This window comes from Nematolebias whitei, chromosome 13 (assembly GCF_014905685.2).
Source record: "Nematolebias whitei isolate Nwh7 chromosome 13, NemWhi1, whole genome shotgun sequence".
NCBI classification, from domain to species: domain Eukaryota; kingdom Metazoa; phylum Chordata; class Actinopteri; order Cyprinodontiformes; family Rivulidae; genus Nematolebias; species Nematolebias whitei.
This window is the reverse complement of record NC_056510.1, coordinates 29194527-29211271: the sequence shown is the minus strand read 5'-3', so window position 1 is coordinate 29211271 and position 16745 is coordinate 29194527. Positions and strand designations below refer to the sequence as shown.

Here is a 16745-nt window from a genome sequence, read left to right as displayed (position 1 = left end):
AGAAGGTGCTATTTAAGAGACTGAGCTGAAAACAGCACCTCAGACTGAGGAAGTCTCTTGGATGAGAGACGAAACGTTTCTATATTTTTTTGCTTTGTTTTATTTTTTGTTTTTTTGAATGTCCAGAGGACCAGATTGAACTTTTTTGGATTTTTCTACCTGGATTATTGAGCATGCATCAGGATATTTATTTAAATGTTTTGAAAAAAGACCATTTTACTGTTATAAGTATTACTTGCTTTGTTAAATCCTTTAATTTTATTACTCCACACTCTTGTTAGTTACCTCCATATGACGTCATAAACAGGGTCCAGACAAAGGCCAAATCCCTGGAGGTCCTCTTGCTCAGAGTCGTTGAAGGTTCTGCAGCTTCCGTCTACTTTGTTGATGAGCAAGCATTTAAAAGGAGGTGGTTCAGACACAGAGGAGGGCACAAGCCCGATGATGTGCTTGCTGGCAAAGATCTCCGAAGTGGCAAGGACATGGGAGTTAATAAGAGCCTCATCGATCCGCAGGAACGTCTGGTCTCCGCTGGCACCGATCCAGGTAGCCTTTCGTCCATATTTGGCACCAATATTTGGCATGGGTGACGGCTTCGCATTCCAGTAGGGCATGTCCAAGATGGGCCTCCCCAACTGTCCTTTCTGGAAAGTAAACAGGTAAACACTTAAACCTGAGAATAAAAAGACATGAACTTATTGAAAGAGCTATTTTTGGAAATTTAGTGAAATATTTTCTCACCGAGAAGCTGCCAAATGTAAAGACCTGTCCATCCATGAGCAGAACCGCGGTGTGGTTACTGCCCGCAGTCACCTGGACACTTGGACCTGGCAGAGCCTGCGTCAGAGTCGGAGAGCCCCTAAACATAGGAATGTTGATTTAATTGAGGTTTGTGTTGAGAACTGCTGGGTTTTCCAGCTCCAATAAAAATGTCCAATGGTTTGACAGAACCCTTTATATTTAGATTTGTATAATTATACATTTTCTATGTGAAAAAATTAATAATGCTCGATTTAATTTTCCAAAGCCCGTTCCATGAATTGTAAAATGAATTTTACTTAAAAATGGAAAAGGAGTTCAAACATGTTTAACATTTACCTGGAGTTGACATCTCCATGTCCAAGCTGTCCATGTTGGCCGTAACCAAACGTGTAGACGTCTCCATTCTCCATCAGAACCACTGTGAGATAACAGAACCATGACTGACACGTCTTGTCTCTGTTCTCATATGTTATCTCCACATGTTCTATTTTTAAATGCTTACAATTTTTTGACATATTTCACAAATAAAGAATAAATTCCCATCTGAATGAGCAGAAGCAGATATGAGGGAGAAGAACCTACCTGAGTGGTGAAATCCACAGCTGACTTGAACCGCTCGCAGCTCGCAGTCAAATCGCACGGCCCCTGGAGGATAGGTGGTAATTTTGCTGGCATCCTTCTCTCCACGCTCACTGCTACCATCTACAAGGTAAGCAATAAAGTCAGTACACTTGAGTGCAGATGATTCGGAGGAAGAAGTGTAATGGTCAGCTTTAGACCACCAAGGTGGGTGTCTCTGCACAGTCCTGAGGAACACAGAGCTGGAGGAAAGAAAGGACTCAACAGAAAACAAGAAAAAAGAGAAAACATGCTGAAATAGAAAGGAGGGATTAACACCTCTGCAGCAGGAAGGTTTTGGTTTGTGCTCTGCAAAAACAGATTTTTTTAAACATGCATTTAAGAACAAATTAGAAGTCTGGTTTATTCCGACTTGTGATAAAGAAATGTAAAATAAACATAATGTTCTGTTGCTTTATGAATAGGATTCAGCTTTTTAAAATGTCAGACAACAACAATCTGTGGCCTGTTTGCTGCATCCAGGTGGAGGAGATGACATCAGCCTCTGTTCACCCTGTTACCCTGCATCTCTCTTTGGTCACTGACCTCAGACGGTAACAGTCAAACAGTGGGTGGAGATGGATGGGGGGCTAAACTTGGGTCTATAAATCTAGTCCCTGCTGGGTCTGTAAAAACCACAATCCTCTGCAAAACAAAACCACTCACAAAATGGGTTATTTTCAGCCCAGAGCAGCGCCAAACAACGTCTCAGGGGTACATAATGATTTAAGTTTATGTTTTGCATGTTTTTCAGTTTGTAGTCATGTCAATTACTGAAATACAAATACAAATAGAAAATATAAAAAGATGATTAAAAATATATATAAAAAAAAAAAAGAATAAATATTTTCTGTGGAAGAATGAGGATTGCCCATTAATCAAACTGAAACCAAGAAAAAAGCTTTGAGAACTTGTGCAATTTAATGTTATATCTTTGCAGAAAACATTTTGAACTGTTCCTCAAACTGAGAAGTTTTTCAACACACACTGCAAAACTAATTCTTTACATAACACTGAGATAAATCACCAGTTAACCGTGTACAGATTCAGGGTGCTAGGATTGTTTTCAGCTAAACTTAAAGGTTTTTATTCCTAATAACCATCATAGAATATGTAAGACACCCAGTCAAGGAAACTAAGCATCAAAAATCAGGAGAAAACTATAAAAAATGCCACTCTCAGCTACATCTGACCACCAGTACATTTTGACATTGAGTATTAAAACCATTTCACAAATAAAATAAAAATACAATTAATATTTATTTTAAAGCAAGAGTTTGGATATTTCAAAGTGGGATTCTGTGAAGTAGGTATCATCAGTCAGTAATTTACCTGAGTAAAGTCTCAGCTAAAGTCAGCAAACTGTTTGTAGAGGGATAAATTCATAATCAAGTAGAGGCCTCTCTTTAAGCAGACTTCAGCAAAAATAAAAAACATCATACCAGTGTAAGCGAACTCTATAAACGCCTATTTTAAATCTCTACACTTCTGCACTAGTGCTGAGTTTGTCACTTTATTTTCAACTGAATAACGTCCATGTTACAATGCATACTACAGTATGTGTACTGGTGAGCCAGCTGGTTGAATCAGCCCACCTGACTGAATGAGAAGCATCATTCTGCCTGAATCATTTTAAAACAACTATAAGAGAGTAAAAAAAAGTTTCAGTCCTCTGTAAAGGTTCCCATCTAAAACCTCATTTTTCATCAACCAACCCAACCATTTGGGTCAGATTATAAACTTCTCAACCATCAATGTTTCTCTCCCAAGTGCCCCCCTTTTTGTCTGTGATGCTGCAGCTGCATCTCTAATGCAACAAATAGGCTGCAATGGAAGTAACTAGGCCTGTCACGATAACAAATTTTGCTGGGCAATTAATTGTCTCAGAAATTATTGCAATAAACGATAATATTGTTTGAAATTTGACAATAATTAGTAGGTATTGTCAAATTTAAGAAAAATGTTGGTTGATTTGTTTTGCGTGTAGTACCTTTTTTGACCACTGGATGGCAGTATAAGACTGTTTGAACCAAAGGATGGATAGTGAGGGAGTGAGCAGCGTGTCTCTCCAAGAAAAAAGGGAGGGAGGCCCCTTGATGTGACATGGGCTGTCTCTCTTCAGTTTTCAAAATGGCAGATGCTCAGTGTGGTTTGAGCTCTTTAGCATATCATTTTTCACACAAAGCTTTTAATAAAAAAATCAGTAAACAAGTTCTCAGCTTCTTTTTGCAAAGAAAAACTACTTTTTAGACGAAGGCACGGGTTTCAACCGTGAATTTTGGAGCTTCGACAAGACGGAAGATTTTCCCGATGTCAGCCTGTTAGTTTAGCTCGTAGCTTAGCTTCTCAGCTTAGCTGCTTTTAACGATCCAAAAACACGGTTTTGGACGGTTAAAACAGATTTTAAAGAGAAAAGAGAAAGGGAGGAATCAGTGAAGAGCACTGGAGTTGAGCCTTTTGTCATCCAGTGTCTTCAGTAGAAAGAGAGACACCAAGAAACGGTAAAGCCAATGAATGAAAATGAGGTCGATAATTTTAATTTATCATGCAATTAATTTATTTATTGTTTATCATGACAGGCCTAGGTGTGACAATGCATCGATTTCTACAGAGGTCAGAGCAAGCACACTACTTTTCTAATTAAAGCTCCCCAAACCAGGAAATTAATTAAACCAAAAGTTCAGGGAAAAAAAAGTAAAAGTAAATATATTTGACTTGTTTTTTTACTTGTTTTAAAATTGGTATTGGCATTTGTGTGGGTCCATTAAACCCGGTGAAGGTATAAAATTCCTTCTGTCAGAGTGAAAGAGGAGGTGGACGGGACAGCCAGATTAGGAGATGGGTCAAAGGGGTGTCTCTACACCCACTGAATTAGTGAAGACCATAGTACCTTTGTGCTTGTCCCGTTTATGCCTTAGTGCTTGAAGGGGTCTTATTCTGGCTAGGGCCTGCTCACGCTGGTTCATAAAAATGGGACCAGGAAAAACAAGGGGGCCTGGGGGAGAAAAAAACTTTCACATGCATGCACAATGCTCACAGATGGGAAAAATACATGATAATACTACATCACAATACACAAACACACACTGTAGACACAAGCAACAGGGAGGGCACAACACAAGCTCGCACCTGAACATAAACTGAAGCTAAAAGGGATGGATCCTGTTTTATACTTCACTTTTTGTTACATCCATCACAACTGAGACTATGTTGAGGAGCTCACCAAACACAATTTAACTCTAAATAAAAGAAAAGTCTTCCTCAAACCATTTTCTCTCTAGCTTTAGGCCCATACCTCTGCCCTCCTCCAACCTATGGCGACGGTTGATTCTCTGTCGCTTTTCCTCCTGACGGATCTGAATGTGCTCCTCGATGTTCACTCCTGGAGGGGGAGGGACAGGCACAGCTGAAAACATAAAAAGGCCGCCCAAAACAGGATGAAGGAGGAGAGGATGAAGCAGAGCAGAGCAGAACAAGACAAACGTCAATGAGTGATGGAGAGACGTGATGCAGGAGCAACAGCTCCGTGCAGCGTATCATAACAAGGACTAAACAACGACAAGAGCGTGAAGCGCGGTGTTCAGCGAATGCAACAGTGTGATACGTGTAGCGTTAGCATTGTGCTGGCACAGCTTGAAAAGTTGACCACTTGCATACTTATTGAAACCAGTCGTGGGAAAATCCACCTTACTTGTGTACATTTAACCTTTACATGCACAGGATTTGTAATAGCTTTAAGTGATTGGTACAAAAAACTGGGAGCAAGGACAAAAGAACAGAGCAAAAAAGATGGAAAATAAAAGTGTGCATTTGATAAGGGTGCAGCAGCCACCACAAATAAAACTTTGTGAGTTTCATCCTGAGATCAAGATTCATTCTAGTGCAGAAGTGCAAAGTGATCGCTTGGTGTTTTTTAAATAGAAAAATGCAAGTATGATATTGAGAACTGCAACTCCTAATTTAGTGGTTAGTCACAGTTTCATTACACGATGGTCCGCTTCGTTTACCCAGATGGAATATTGCAGAAATCCTATAAATTCACAAGAATAACCACTTTTCCTACCAGAGTGGTTCATTATTAAACCTGTTTTGTTTATACTGAAAATATGGGATTACAGAGGCTAATCAAACATGTCATTGCCTTCATGCACACTTTTTTAACTGCTATGGTTTCTCTTACATACTATTGAAACTGAACGAGGATAACATGCAACTCCATAAACATCCACTATCCTTCTATTATTATTATTAAACAATAGAATTTTATGCAATAGAAATGGAAAATTGGACCAACTGCAGATCTGTGGAGCTGTGTGCTCCACAACTGTGCAGCTCTGCTCCATCCAGAAGAGAGTGAACTATTCTGGAAAGGCAGAATACAGATAACAGTGGGTGAAGTAATAAATCGGCATGCTTATTTTTAGCCAATCTGTTCTTTACTACAAGAGATTTTAAATATATTTTTATTCATATAAGACATACGTGTCCACAACACTGGTTTGAGTATCACACAAGAATATTTATGCTTTTCAACTGGGAAAAAATAAGGATCAATGCCGCCACATTCTTAGAGAAACCTGACCACTCTGCCTCTACACCCTGAGCTGCAGCCACTGTACAGGTCCTTCTCAAAAAATTAGCATATTGTGATAAAGGTCATTATTTTCCATAATGTAATGATAAAAATGAAACTTTCATATATTTCAGATTCATTGCACACCAACTGAAATATTTCAGGTGTTTAATTGTTTTAATACTGATGATTATGGCATACAGCTCATGAAAATCCAAAATGCCTGTCCCAAAAAATTAGCATATTTCATCCCACCAATGAAAGACAAGTGTTTTTAATACAAAAAATGCCAACCTTCAAATAATCATGTTCAGTTATGCACTCAATACTTGGTCGGGAATCCTTTTGCATGAAGACTGCTTCAATGCGGCGTGGCATGGAGGCAATCAGCCTGTGGCACTGCTGAGGTGTTATGGAGATCCAGGATGCTTCGATAGCGGCCTTAAGCTCATCCAGAGTGTTGGGTCTTGCGTCTCTCAACTTTCTCTTCACAATATCCCACAGGTTCTCTATGGGGTTCAGGTCAGGAGAGTTGGCAGGCCAATTGAGCACAGTAATACCATGGTCAGTAAACCATTTACCAGTGGTTTTGGCACTGTGAGCAGGTGCCAGGTCGTGCTGAAAAATGAAATCTTCATCTCCATAAAGCTTTTCAGCAGATGGAAGCATGAAGTGCTCCAGAATCTCCTGATAGCTAGCTGCATTGACCCTGCGCTTGATAAAACACAGTGGACCAACACCAGCAGATGACATGACACCCCAGTGACTGTGGAAACTTGACAATGGACCTCAAGCAATGTGAACTCTGTGTCTCCTCTCTTCCTCCAGACTCTGGGACCTTGATATCCAAAGCAAATGCAAAATTTACTGTAATCAGAGAACATAACTTTGGACCACTCAGCAGCAGTCCCAGGCGAGATGCTTCTGATGCAGTCTCTTGTTCAAAAGTGGCTTGATCTGGGGAATGCGGCACCTGTAGCCCATTTCCTGCACACGCCTGTGCACGGTGGTTCTGGATGTTTCTACTCCAGACTCAGTCCACTGCTTCCGCAGGTCCCCCAAGGTCTGGAATCGGCCCTTCTCCACAATCCTCCTCAGGGTCCGGTCACCTCTTCTCGTTGTGCAGCGTTGTCTGCCACACTTTTCCCTTCCCACAGAATTCCCACTGAGGTGCCTTGATACAGCACTCTGGGAACAGCCTATTCGTTCAGCAATTTCTTTCTGTGTCTTACCCTCTTGCTTGAAGGTGTCAATGATGGCCTTCTGGACAGCAGTCAGGTCGGCAGTCTTACCCATGATTGTGGTTTTGAGTAATGAACAAGGCTGGGAGTTTTTAAAAGCCTCAGGAATCTTTTGCAGGTGTTTAGAGTTACATCGTTGATTCAGATGGTTAGGTTAATAGCTTGTTTAGAGAACCTTTTCATGATATGCTAATTTTTTGGGACAGGCATTTTGGGTTTTCATGAGCTGTATGCCATAATCATCAGTATTAAAACAATTAAAGACCTGAAATATTTCAGTTGATGTGCAATGAATCTGAAATATATGAAAGTTTCATTTTTATCATTACATTATGGAAAATAATGACCTTTATCACAATATGCTAATTTTTTGAGAAGGACCTGTATGTGTCATTGGTACACAAGCATAAACCAAAATGACGTGTACTTGGAAATACCTGCATTTGGACCAATTTATTCTACGCTGGAAGAAATGGATGGTTTATATAAAATCACGTAGACCAGAGACCTACATTTCTGAAAGATATATTGACTGTAACAAAAACCACTTTCACTCCCTTTGTATTAGTGTTTTTTTAACTAGGTTTTTTTTGTTTGTTTTTTGTTGTTGTTGTTTTTTTCTTGTTAAAAAACATTTAAATTGATACTCTACTAATAATTGAAGAATTAAATGTTAATTATGTTAAATATATTTATAAATGTCAATAAAATTGTATAAATAAATTTAAAAAAAGGAAATACCTGCATTTGTTGCTGTGCATGTAGAAAAACAAGATTTATAGTCAAATGTTGTTGGTGAGCAAATACCTAGCAGCAGATCCAGTGGAATCATCTCCTTCACAGCATCAAAGATACCTCTCTGCCTGGCCTCCTGGCCATCAAGCTCCCTGGCACAGGCTTTACAACAACCACACGCTGAGCAGCCGGACTCTCCAGACCCACACCCACAGATACTGGTAGACACAAAAATACAGAATACGATTCATTATTTAAAGAGTTTAACTCAAAAATAGATAAAGATACCTTCCAGCTAATGAAATAACTTCTTATTGATTTCCACTTCTTGCTGTTGCCACTTACCCTCCTGGTACTCTGTCTGGTCGTCCACTACTGACACAACTGGCACCATAGCCAGTGCAGTCTCCGCACACAGTGCAAACCATACACTGGTCCAGCTTCCACTTGTGCATGCCTGGCTGGCACATCATGCTCTTCTCCTCCTTCTCCTCTAGCTCATCCTCCAAGTCCTCATCCATGGCTGTGGCCATGTTTTCTACACCAAACGCTGCACAAAAAATTCACATAAACACAGTAAAACAAACTGGATGAGAGTGGCCTAAAAAATATGTATGCAAGTAGAAGAAAAATAATCACATAAATAAGAGTGTTTGTTTGTACATGTGTACCTTTCCCTGCCTGGCTCATGGCTCCAGTGTCTCTGCCACACTGGCCCTTGTTGTTCACCCCAAATGTCCACACCTCTCCATTCTTGGTCAGGACGCATGTATGAGCCTTACCCATGGCAACCTGAGTTACAAAATGACCTTTGAGGTCTGTTACCTGGCCTGCGGAGACACATAAAGTAAGTATGATGAAAACAATTTCTTCTTTATCTAAAGAGAAACATCAATTTTGTCTTCACAGAAAAAGCTGTATAAAATAGAGATATACTGAAATTCAAAAAAGCTCTGTGAAGCTGAAAAATCTAACCGTCCTGTCAACTTACAGGTGCTGTCACTATAAATAGCATCTTTGCCGAACATGTAGAGCTCTCCATCCTTTGTAACAATGCTGCTGCTGCCATTGTTGCATGCTGTAGACACAGCTGTTTTCGTCTCTAATTTGATTATCTTCTTGGGCTTGTATGGCTTTGGCTGTCTGCGACTTTTAGCTGCAAAAGCAAACTAGACATTACTTTCAAATCAGCAGACGAGTTTTGTCACATTCAATATTTAACAATCATCCAATGAAAGTAAATGAAAAATATGTGCAGGTAAGTAAAAAGTGTGTCCTACTGGACTCTCCGTCCTCTCCTTTGCTGGCAGAGCCTGTGAAGAAAACGCCTCCATCTTCAGCTACTAGGAGGGCATGAGAACCATCATGGCCAACGGAGAACTGAGCAATTTTAGGAGATTTGGTGATGGGCAGTTCCACCCATTTTCCTGCAGATGGGCCACCCTGCTTTATTCCAAGGCTTTGGTATTTTCCTGTGTAGTAGATCTAAAACAAAAATAAAACATGGTCAAACACATACAGTAGAAAAACAACACAAAATGATTACATGCTGAGAAATTCCAAGTAAACTATTGAAAATGCTTTTTACTAAACAAAACTATGATTTTTCTTTTTAAGGACAATTTCCATTATATCAAAAGTGAACTCTTAAAAAGGACCTTAATGCACAATATTGTCAGGTTAAACAAAAATCCTTGAGAAAAGATAAGCTTTTAAAAATGCAAGGTCCACAGCAGAGTGTTTTATTTTTACTTTAATTTAAATTTATAAACAATATATTTCCAAAAGCACCGAATGAGAACGAGCCATTCTCTGTAAGCCATTATCACATTTAACATTTATTTATCATTACATTACACAGCTGGTCTTATGCTAAGTCTGAATGATGAAACAAAAAGAAAATACAGCTCAGCTGCTCATTTTATTTTTGCACATTAAGCCAGTCAGGGTTCAGATAATCTGCTGATAAGGTGCGCTAAAAGACTTAACCCTTTCAGACACGTAAAATGTGAAGCAGCAGCAACCCTGGACTGCTATCTTTGAAAGAACTGCACCACACCTACAGTAAACGCACAAACAACCACACCCTGAAACACACCCTGAACCATCTGCATAGTTTGCATTCACAACTTTTAAAGCTATTGTCCAAAGTATGTAAAATATCCACTTCAACAAAGCAGTACATTAAAGCAGTGACTAGCTCTACTACAGAAACTACAAGGGTCAAGAGTTAAATATTTGTTTATTAATGATGACCTTCTCAAGTGCAGTATGCATATGATCACTAGTAAAATTTGGATTAAACACACACACACAGTCATGAGTTTAGAGAACAGCTATTTAATCCTATTTTATTTAGAGACAATTTTGCTAAGAACTTCAGATATGTGAAAATCCTAAAAACAGTCTGGAGGGATTTGATTCTGGCTTAGTGCTCACTGATATTACAAACTAAAGTGTTTAAGTGGTCACTGTACATGGAAAAAATATGCAGGAACACAATCTATATTAAGCCTTCTGCACCCTGACCTGTTTACTCTCTGCTCGGCCTAGTTAATCATTATGAAGATCAAAGCTCCTATGGTTCCTAGTTTAACCATTTTAATCGCACTAACTTTCACCATTGGTCAATATTTTCGAAAACCATCCACTAACCTTTCCTGAGGCACTTTTCATCAGAGCAAACTCCCTGCCTGCTCCAATCAATGCTGCCTCTTCATCAAAGCCAGTGCCTGGAAAAACAATAAAACATTTAGAACCTCAGGTTGGTGAGCACACTGTTTTTGATCCTTTGAATAATTTCTAACATATTTTGAACCCTTTTCAGATACAATACAAAGAACCAGATGCACAGTACCACATGACTGTCACTAAAGTTTCACTAATATTTACACATTTTGCATAACTTACTGATAATGTGTAGATCTTTTTCAAGGTCAAAGAGAGAAATGCCACAGGCGTGCAGACATTTCCTTGCCAGCTTCAGCTGCAGTTCCTGCTGTAGGGCCGGGTCTGAGCTCATGGTGTAGATCCGTACAACAAAACCATCCTGCAGAGAGGGGGGACACAAAACTGACATTTAGATTCAATAAAATATAAAATACATCTGGTTTAAAGAAAATATATATCCATACTTTGTATTAGAATAAGGACAAACACATTAAATGTATTAACATACTTAACTGATGGCATTTATGATATAAATTTGAAGAAATTTATTTTGGAGTCACTGATCTTTTAACAAACCATTCATAAATTTAAAAATTTGGGTTGCCACAGTTTCAAACAAAGTTATTACATCAGTAATAGTAGTCAGTAACGTTGCATTATTACATTATCTGTTAGCATTAGGAGTAAAGTATGTTATGCCTCTGCACTATAACCACAGAATTTTTAGTTAAAAAATCTTTGTTATTAAATTTTACTAAGGGCCTAAATTTGGCTCAGTTGTAGCCTCTGTTGTATCTGCTGAGGTTGACCCTGAATGGGGTAATCAGTTGTTTACATATGTCCAATGACAGCTGCTCTGAGAATTTTGTTTAAGCTTATGATAATAAAAAAATAATAATAAAAGTGCTATGTGTGTCATCATTGTGTTCTCTGCATTTAACCCATCACACCTGAGATACACCCAGGTGGAGCAGTGGGCAGATATGTAAGCGCCCGGAGAGCAGTTAGGGATTAGGTGTAGAGGTGCACCGATTGCAGTTTTCTGGCCGATTACCAATTTCTAAAAAGTCTGACCTGCCGATTCCGATTTTGGCCGATACCGATTTTGTTTTATAAGTGACACTGTCAGGTGTTATAAAGTCACAATGCACCTTCTCAAACTGGTTGATCCACTCTGAGAAGGTGCTATTTATAAGACTGAGCTGAATACAGCACCTCAGACTGAAGAAGTCTTTCATATGAAAGACAACACGTTTCTATATATTTTTTTGTTAGTTTTACTTTGTTTTGTTTTTTGAATGTCCGGAGGACCAGACTTAACTTTTTTAGGTTAGTACAATGTAATTGTCAATTTATTTTGATTATTAAGCATATACATTTCAAAATTTCTCTGATACTTATATTTGAATAAATGTACAACAAACTTGTACAACAGTTGGTTTTGTATTAAAAACATGTTATAGAATTTATAAAACAGTATCAAAGCAAAACATAAGTAGTAAGTACAGAAGTTTTAATTATACAAAAACAGGTTGAACTAACTCAGTGGTCTATAAAATGTTCCAAATGTGTTGACAATGACACACGCCCAATGGTATGTCACATATCATTGGGCACTTTTAAGTGGGTATACTGTAATTCCGAAGCTTTTCTAATGGGTATACTCCGTATACCCACGTATCGCATAGACTACACCACTGCATGCAAGGACTTGAAACTGCAACTTTCTGGTCCCAAGTCGTCTGCCCTACCCCTACACCGTCTTGGCCTCTAAAAGCTTACGGCACCTGGTGTTCCCAGGCCATCTCCCATCCAAGTACTAACCAGGCCTGACCCTGCTTAGCTTCCGAGATCAGACGAGATCGGGCGAGTTCAGCGTGGTATGGCCGAAAACCATTAACCCCCAAGAAGGGGTTCATAAGATATTTTGCTAACAGACTGACAAACAGGCACATGCAATTCCATGATTGCCCCCCCCCCACTTTCATGAAGACAGGCAAAAGGTCCATCAATGCAGCACATCAGGTACAAGTTGTATCTTAGTATGCTGAAATCCATACATGTTGAATATTTTAGTGACAACAGCACCTCCACCCACACTTTGACCAATGTTTTGTAGGTAAATAAATAAATCTGTCAGCCCTGCCTTCTTAAAAATTATATTATTGGTAGAAATGCAACTTGGTCAGAGTGCAGGAGGTGTAGATAAGATCAACTATTTACAGGAAAGAAAACAACAAAAATGACACTCAACGATAAAAAGAAAGAATGTAAGGCATAAAGTATGTTTTAGGCAAACACAGAGCAAATACACCACCACAACCAGTCCTCGACTCCTTGATTAGTCTAGTAAAACTCTTACTGCGACAGCAGATCTATAAATTTTTACAGATGCCCCTCCCCCACTCACAATAGGCTGTTTATGCAAATAACTGCTTGTGAGATTAAGGTCTCTGGAGAATGCCCACATGTGGTAACACTGCCCTCATCGTCACGCCCACACACATACACAACGCACATGTATGAACAGACACGGCTACATCTCCCCCTGTGGCACAGCTGGTGATGAGAGGGGGATCGACGACGTCATAGTCACAGATGTGCTTGAGAGCAAGTTGAGAAACAACAAACCTTAATTTAACTAACAAAAGGAGACTGCAAGCGGAGAGTTTGTTCATTTTAAAACGTGGTTTATACACAAACATGCTGAGCAGCATTCACCAGACAAACTGCTTCAGTTTATTAAAAGCCTTAAACAACAGAAATAATGACATTTTTAACCATGTGTAATGCAGGAACATTAAAACTTACATCTTTGCAGGCTGCAATCTGGTTTATGTACTCTCCGTCTGTAAAGATGATGTTCTGTCCATCTGAATGTTGATCTACAGGGAAACAAAGTGAAGACCTTGTCATTTTACTTTACTCAACCTCCATTACATTTTTAATGAGGAAGGGGTTTTCTCAGTACCAGGCATGGTGACCCCGCCCTCATGTTCTAGAGTCTCAGGGTTGATCTTGATGGCCGACATGCTGTGGTTGCTCGTGTCCCGATACAGCAAGTACCCCTGAAGACACAGCACAAACATAACTGCTGACTAACATGATAATAAGAACAAAAAAAATTTAGTTTTTTAATTATACAATAAATTTTCATTTTTATAATTCTTCAGCTTTGAAACTTGCAACATGTGACATAAACATTAACTTTAAAGGCAGTAAAAACATTTTAAAGCGTTTTTTATTGCGTTTAATGCCAGCCTACACTACATACCTGAGCAAACCCTAGCCACGACCTTTTCTCCTTTCGATTCCTGATTCGAGACGTGGAGTTGTACACATGGCCCTGTGAGAAATGGACACCAAACGACAAACCCTGATGTACAGAACAATAACCTGACAAAATCTGCATGAGGCTTGGAGATCACATACCCTGACAGTGCCACTATACCCAGATCCAACTTTGTAGAGCCCGTCCTTGCAGAGCAAATACAGAAATGAACCATCTGTCTGTAGAAGACAGTGCTCATCTTCATCAATGGTCACTTCTTTCAGGACCCATTTGTTCATCAAAGCAGCACGTTTGATTCCATTTCCAAACCAATCCTGGATCTGAATCTTGCCCACAAGGACAGCCTGTACACTCCTCTGTAGTGCATTCAGTATAGTGGGGACCTGGTTTGATCAAACAGGAGAAAAAAGGAAAACAACTGATGAGACAGGGGAGTATATTTGTTGAGCTATACTTGCATAAAATAGCATTCATAGCATAGGGTTGCACGATATTCGATTATTGGACGATATAAGATATGCCGATATGTTAAAACTTATTTAGTTGATAACAGATACCATTACCAATATTTTTTTTTCCTAGATCTACTTGCAGAGACTATCGTACATAGCTTTCTCTGCCGTGCAATTAAAATACTACATTATTCTGCATGGTCTTTGTCAATTTGGCCTGCTACCAAATGCAGATGCCAAAAAGGGAGCTGAAATTGATGTAACACTTCAACTTGGATTATGTTTAATGTCAGATTTATTCTTGACACTTACTCTCTAACACAATGACAACATTCGAACAGTGCAAATTTGTAATTTTTCACAAATCTAAACTCAATGGCACACGTGACGTCATAACATAGTGATGGTGCTGCAGGCATCCTTGTCACTGGGTTTTCATACAAAACAGTGCCATATATATATATATATATATATATATATATATATATATATATATACATATACATATACAGACCCTTTCAACAAAATTAGAATATCATGGAAAAGTTGTTTAACTTCCATAATTCAATTCAAAAAGTTCATCTTTAATAGATAATAAATTCAGGGCCCACAATTTAAATGACTTCAAGTATTTATTTGTTTATTTTTACATAATTTGGGCTTACAGCTCATGAAACCCACGAAAACAGGAATTCAAAAAAATTAGAATACTGTGAAGAAATCAGCCCACACTACTTATTAGTTTTTGCTGAAAAAAAAGAAAAAAAATTAGGATTACAACAAATCAATCAAAATATGGTACTTTCAAAACAATATGCCAATCTTCAATACTTGGTTGGAAATCCCTTAGCCTTAATCACGGCCTCGATGTGACGTGTCATTGAGTCAATCAGCCTGTGGCATTGACTGGGAGTTATGGAAGCTCAGATTTCCTTGATGCTGTCAGCTCTTCTTTGTTGGTGGGTCTGGTGCCCCTCATTTTCCTCTTGAGAATACCCCATAGATTCTGAATGGGGTTTAAGTCCAGCGAGTTGGCTGGCCAGTCAAGCACTGTGACATGGGCATCAAAGCAGGTTTTGGTGCTTCTGGTAGCATGGGCAGGTGCCAGGTCCTGCTGGAAGATGAAATTTCCATCTCCATACAGATCCTCAGCAGAAGGAACCATGAAGTCCTCTAAAACATTCTGGTAGACTGTTGCGGTGACCTTGGATTTAAGAAAGCAGAGTTTACCAACACCTGCACTGGACATTGCACCCCAAATCATGACTGACTGGATATTTCACACTGGACCTCAAGCAGTATGGGTTCTGTTCATCACCCTTCTTCCTCCAAAACCTTGGACCTTGATTTCCGAATGAAAGGCACATTTTATTTTCATCGGAAAAGAGGACAGAGGAACCCGACAGTTGTAGCCCATCTCCCGGATGCGTCTGAACGTGGTGGTTTTTGAAGCTGTGACTCCCGCCTCATTTCACTCTTTCTGGATCTCTGCCAGATTATGGCATCTTCTCTGTTTGATAATCCGCTGAAGCCCACAGTCATCTCTTTTGCTGGTGCATCTTCTCCTGCCACATTTTGCCCTTCCACTACTAGACTTTCCATTGATATGCTTGGACACAGCACTCTGTGAACAGCCAGCTTCATTAGTTATGAACTTTTGTGGCTTACCCATCCTATGGAGGGTATCAACGATGGTCTTCTGGTCAGTTATATCTGCAGTCTTCCCCATATTGAACCAAACTGAGACAATTGAACCAAACTGAAGCAATTTAATGACACCTGCGGAAACCTGTGCAGGTGCTTTGAATTTAGTAGATGAATAGTGTGTCACGCTCAGTTTAAAACATTCATGTCCTGCAAAATTTGGGCTGATTTTTCCACAGTATTCTAATTTTTTGAATTCCTGTTTTCGTGGGTTTCATGAGCTGGAAGCCCAAATTAAATAAATACTAGAAATTTTTTAAATTGTGGGCCCTGAATCTATCATATATTAAAGATTAACTTTTTGAATGGAATAATGGAAGATAAAGGGGGCATCTGTGGCTGAGTGGTTAGAGCAGTCGTCCTCCAATGCGAGAGTTGGGGGTTCGAATCCACCAGCAGTCACATGCTGAAGTGTCCCTGGGCAAGAAACTGAACCCTTTATAGCCTCTGATGTGTGTCCCATCAGTGTATGAATGTGACCTAAAGCACTGATTAGTCTCATTAGAATGATTTGTTCAATTAGCTTTGTAGAGATCTACTAGACTGCTGTATGAATGGGTAAATGAGGCACAGATTGTAGTGTAAAGCGCTTTGAGTGTCTTGAAATAAGATAGAAAGGTGCTGTATAAGTACAGTCCATTTAACATTTATAAACAACTTTTCCATGATATTCTACTTTTCTGGAAAGGGTCTATATA

The 16745-nt window shown here is 39.2% G+C and overlaps 1 protein-coding gene and 1 pseudogene across 1 annotated transcript in view; both read right to left on the bottom strand.

Annotated features, from left to right (window-relative positions):
- The window catches only part of mycbp2 (MYC binding protein 2), an 84495-nt gene that overhangs the window by 45724 nt on the left and 22026 nt on the right, over positions 1-16745 (bottom strand). The window contains exons 6-22 of the mRNA XM_037686680.1: positions 14032-14274; positions 13874-13945; positions 13571-13667; positions 13411-13484; positions 10840-10978; positions 10585-10661; positions 9210-9414; positions 8921-9085; positions 8601-8759; positions 8275-8479; positions 8002-8147; positions 4676-4786; positions 4271-4375; positions 1345-1464; positions 1099-1180; positions 742-859; positions 286-644 (exon numbers count right to left, since the gene is read on the bottom strand). Coding sequence (XP_037542608.1) covers positions 286-644; positions 742-859; positions 1099-1180; positions 1345-1464; positions 4271-4375; positions 4676-4786; positions 8002-8147; positions 8275-8479; positions 8601-8759; positions 8921-9085; positions 9210-9414; positions 10585-10661; positions 10840-10978; positions 13411-13484; positions 13571-13667; positions 13874-13945; positions 14032-14274 — 2477 coding nt within the window. The remainder of the gene's footprint in view (positions 1-285; positions 645-741; positions 860-1098; positions 1181-1344; positions 1465-4270; positions 4376-4675; positions 4787-8001; positions 8148-8274; positions 8480-8600; positions 8760-8920; positions 9086-9209; positions 9415-10584; positions 10662-10839; positions 10979-13410; positions 13485-13570; positions 13668-13873; positions 13946-14031; positions 14275-16745) is intronic.
- LOC119419807 lies at positions 12375-12493 on the bottom strand (annotated as a pseudogene).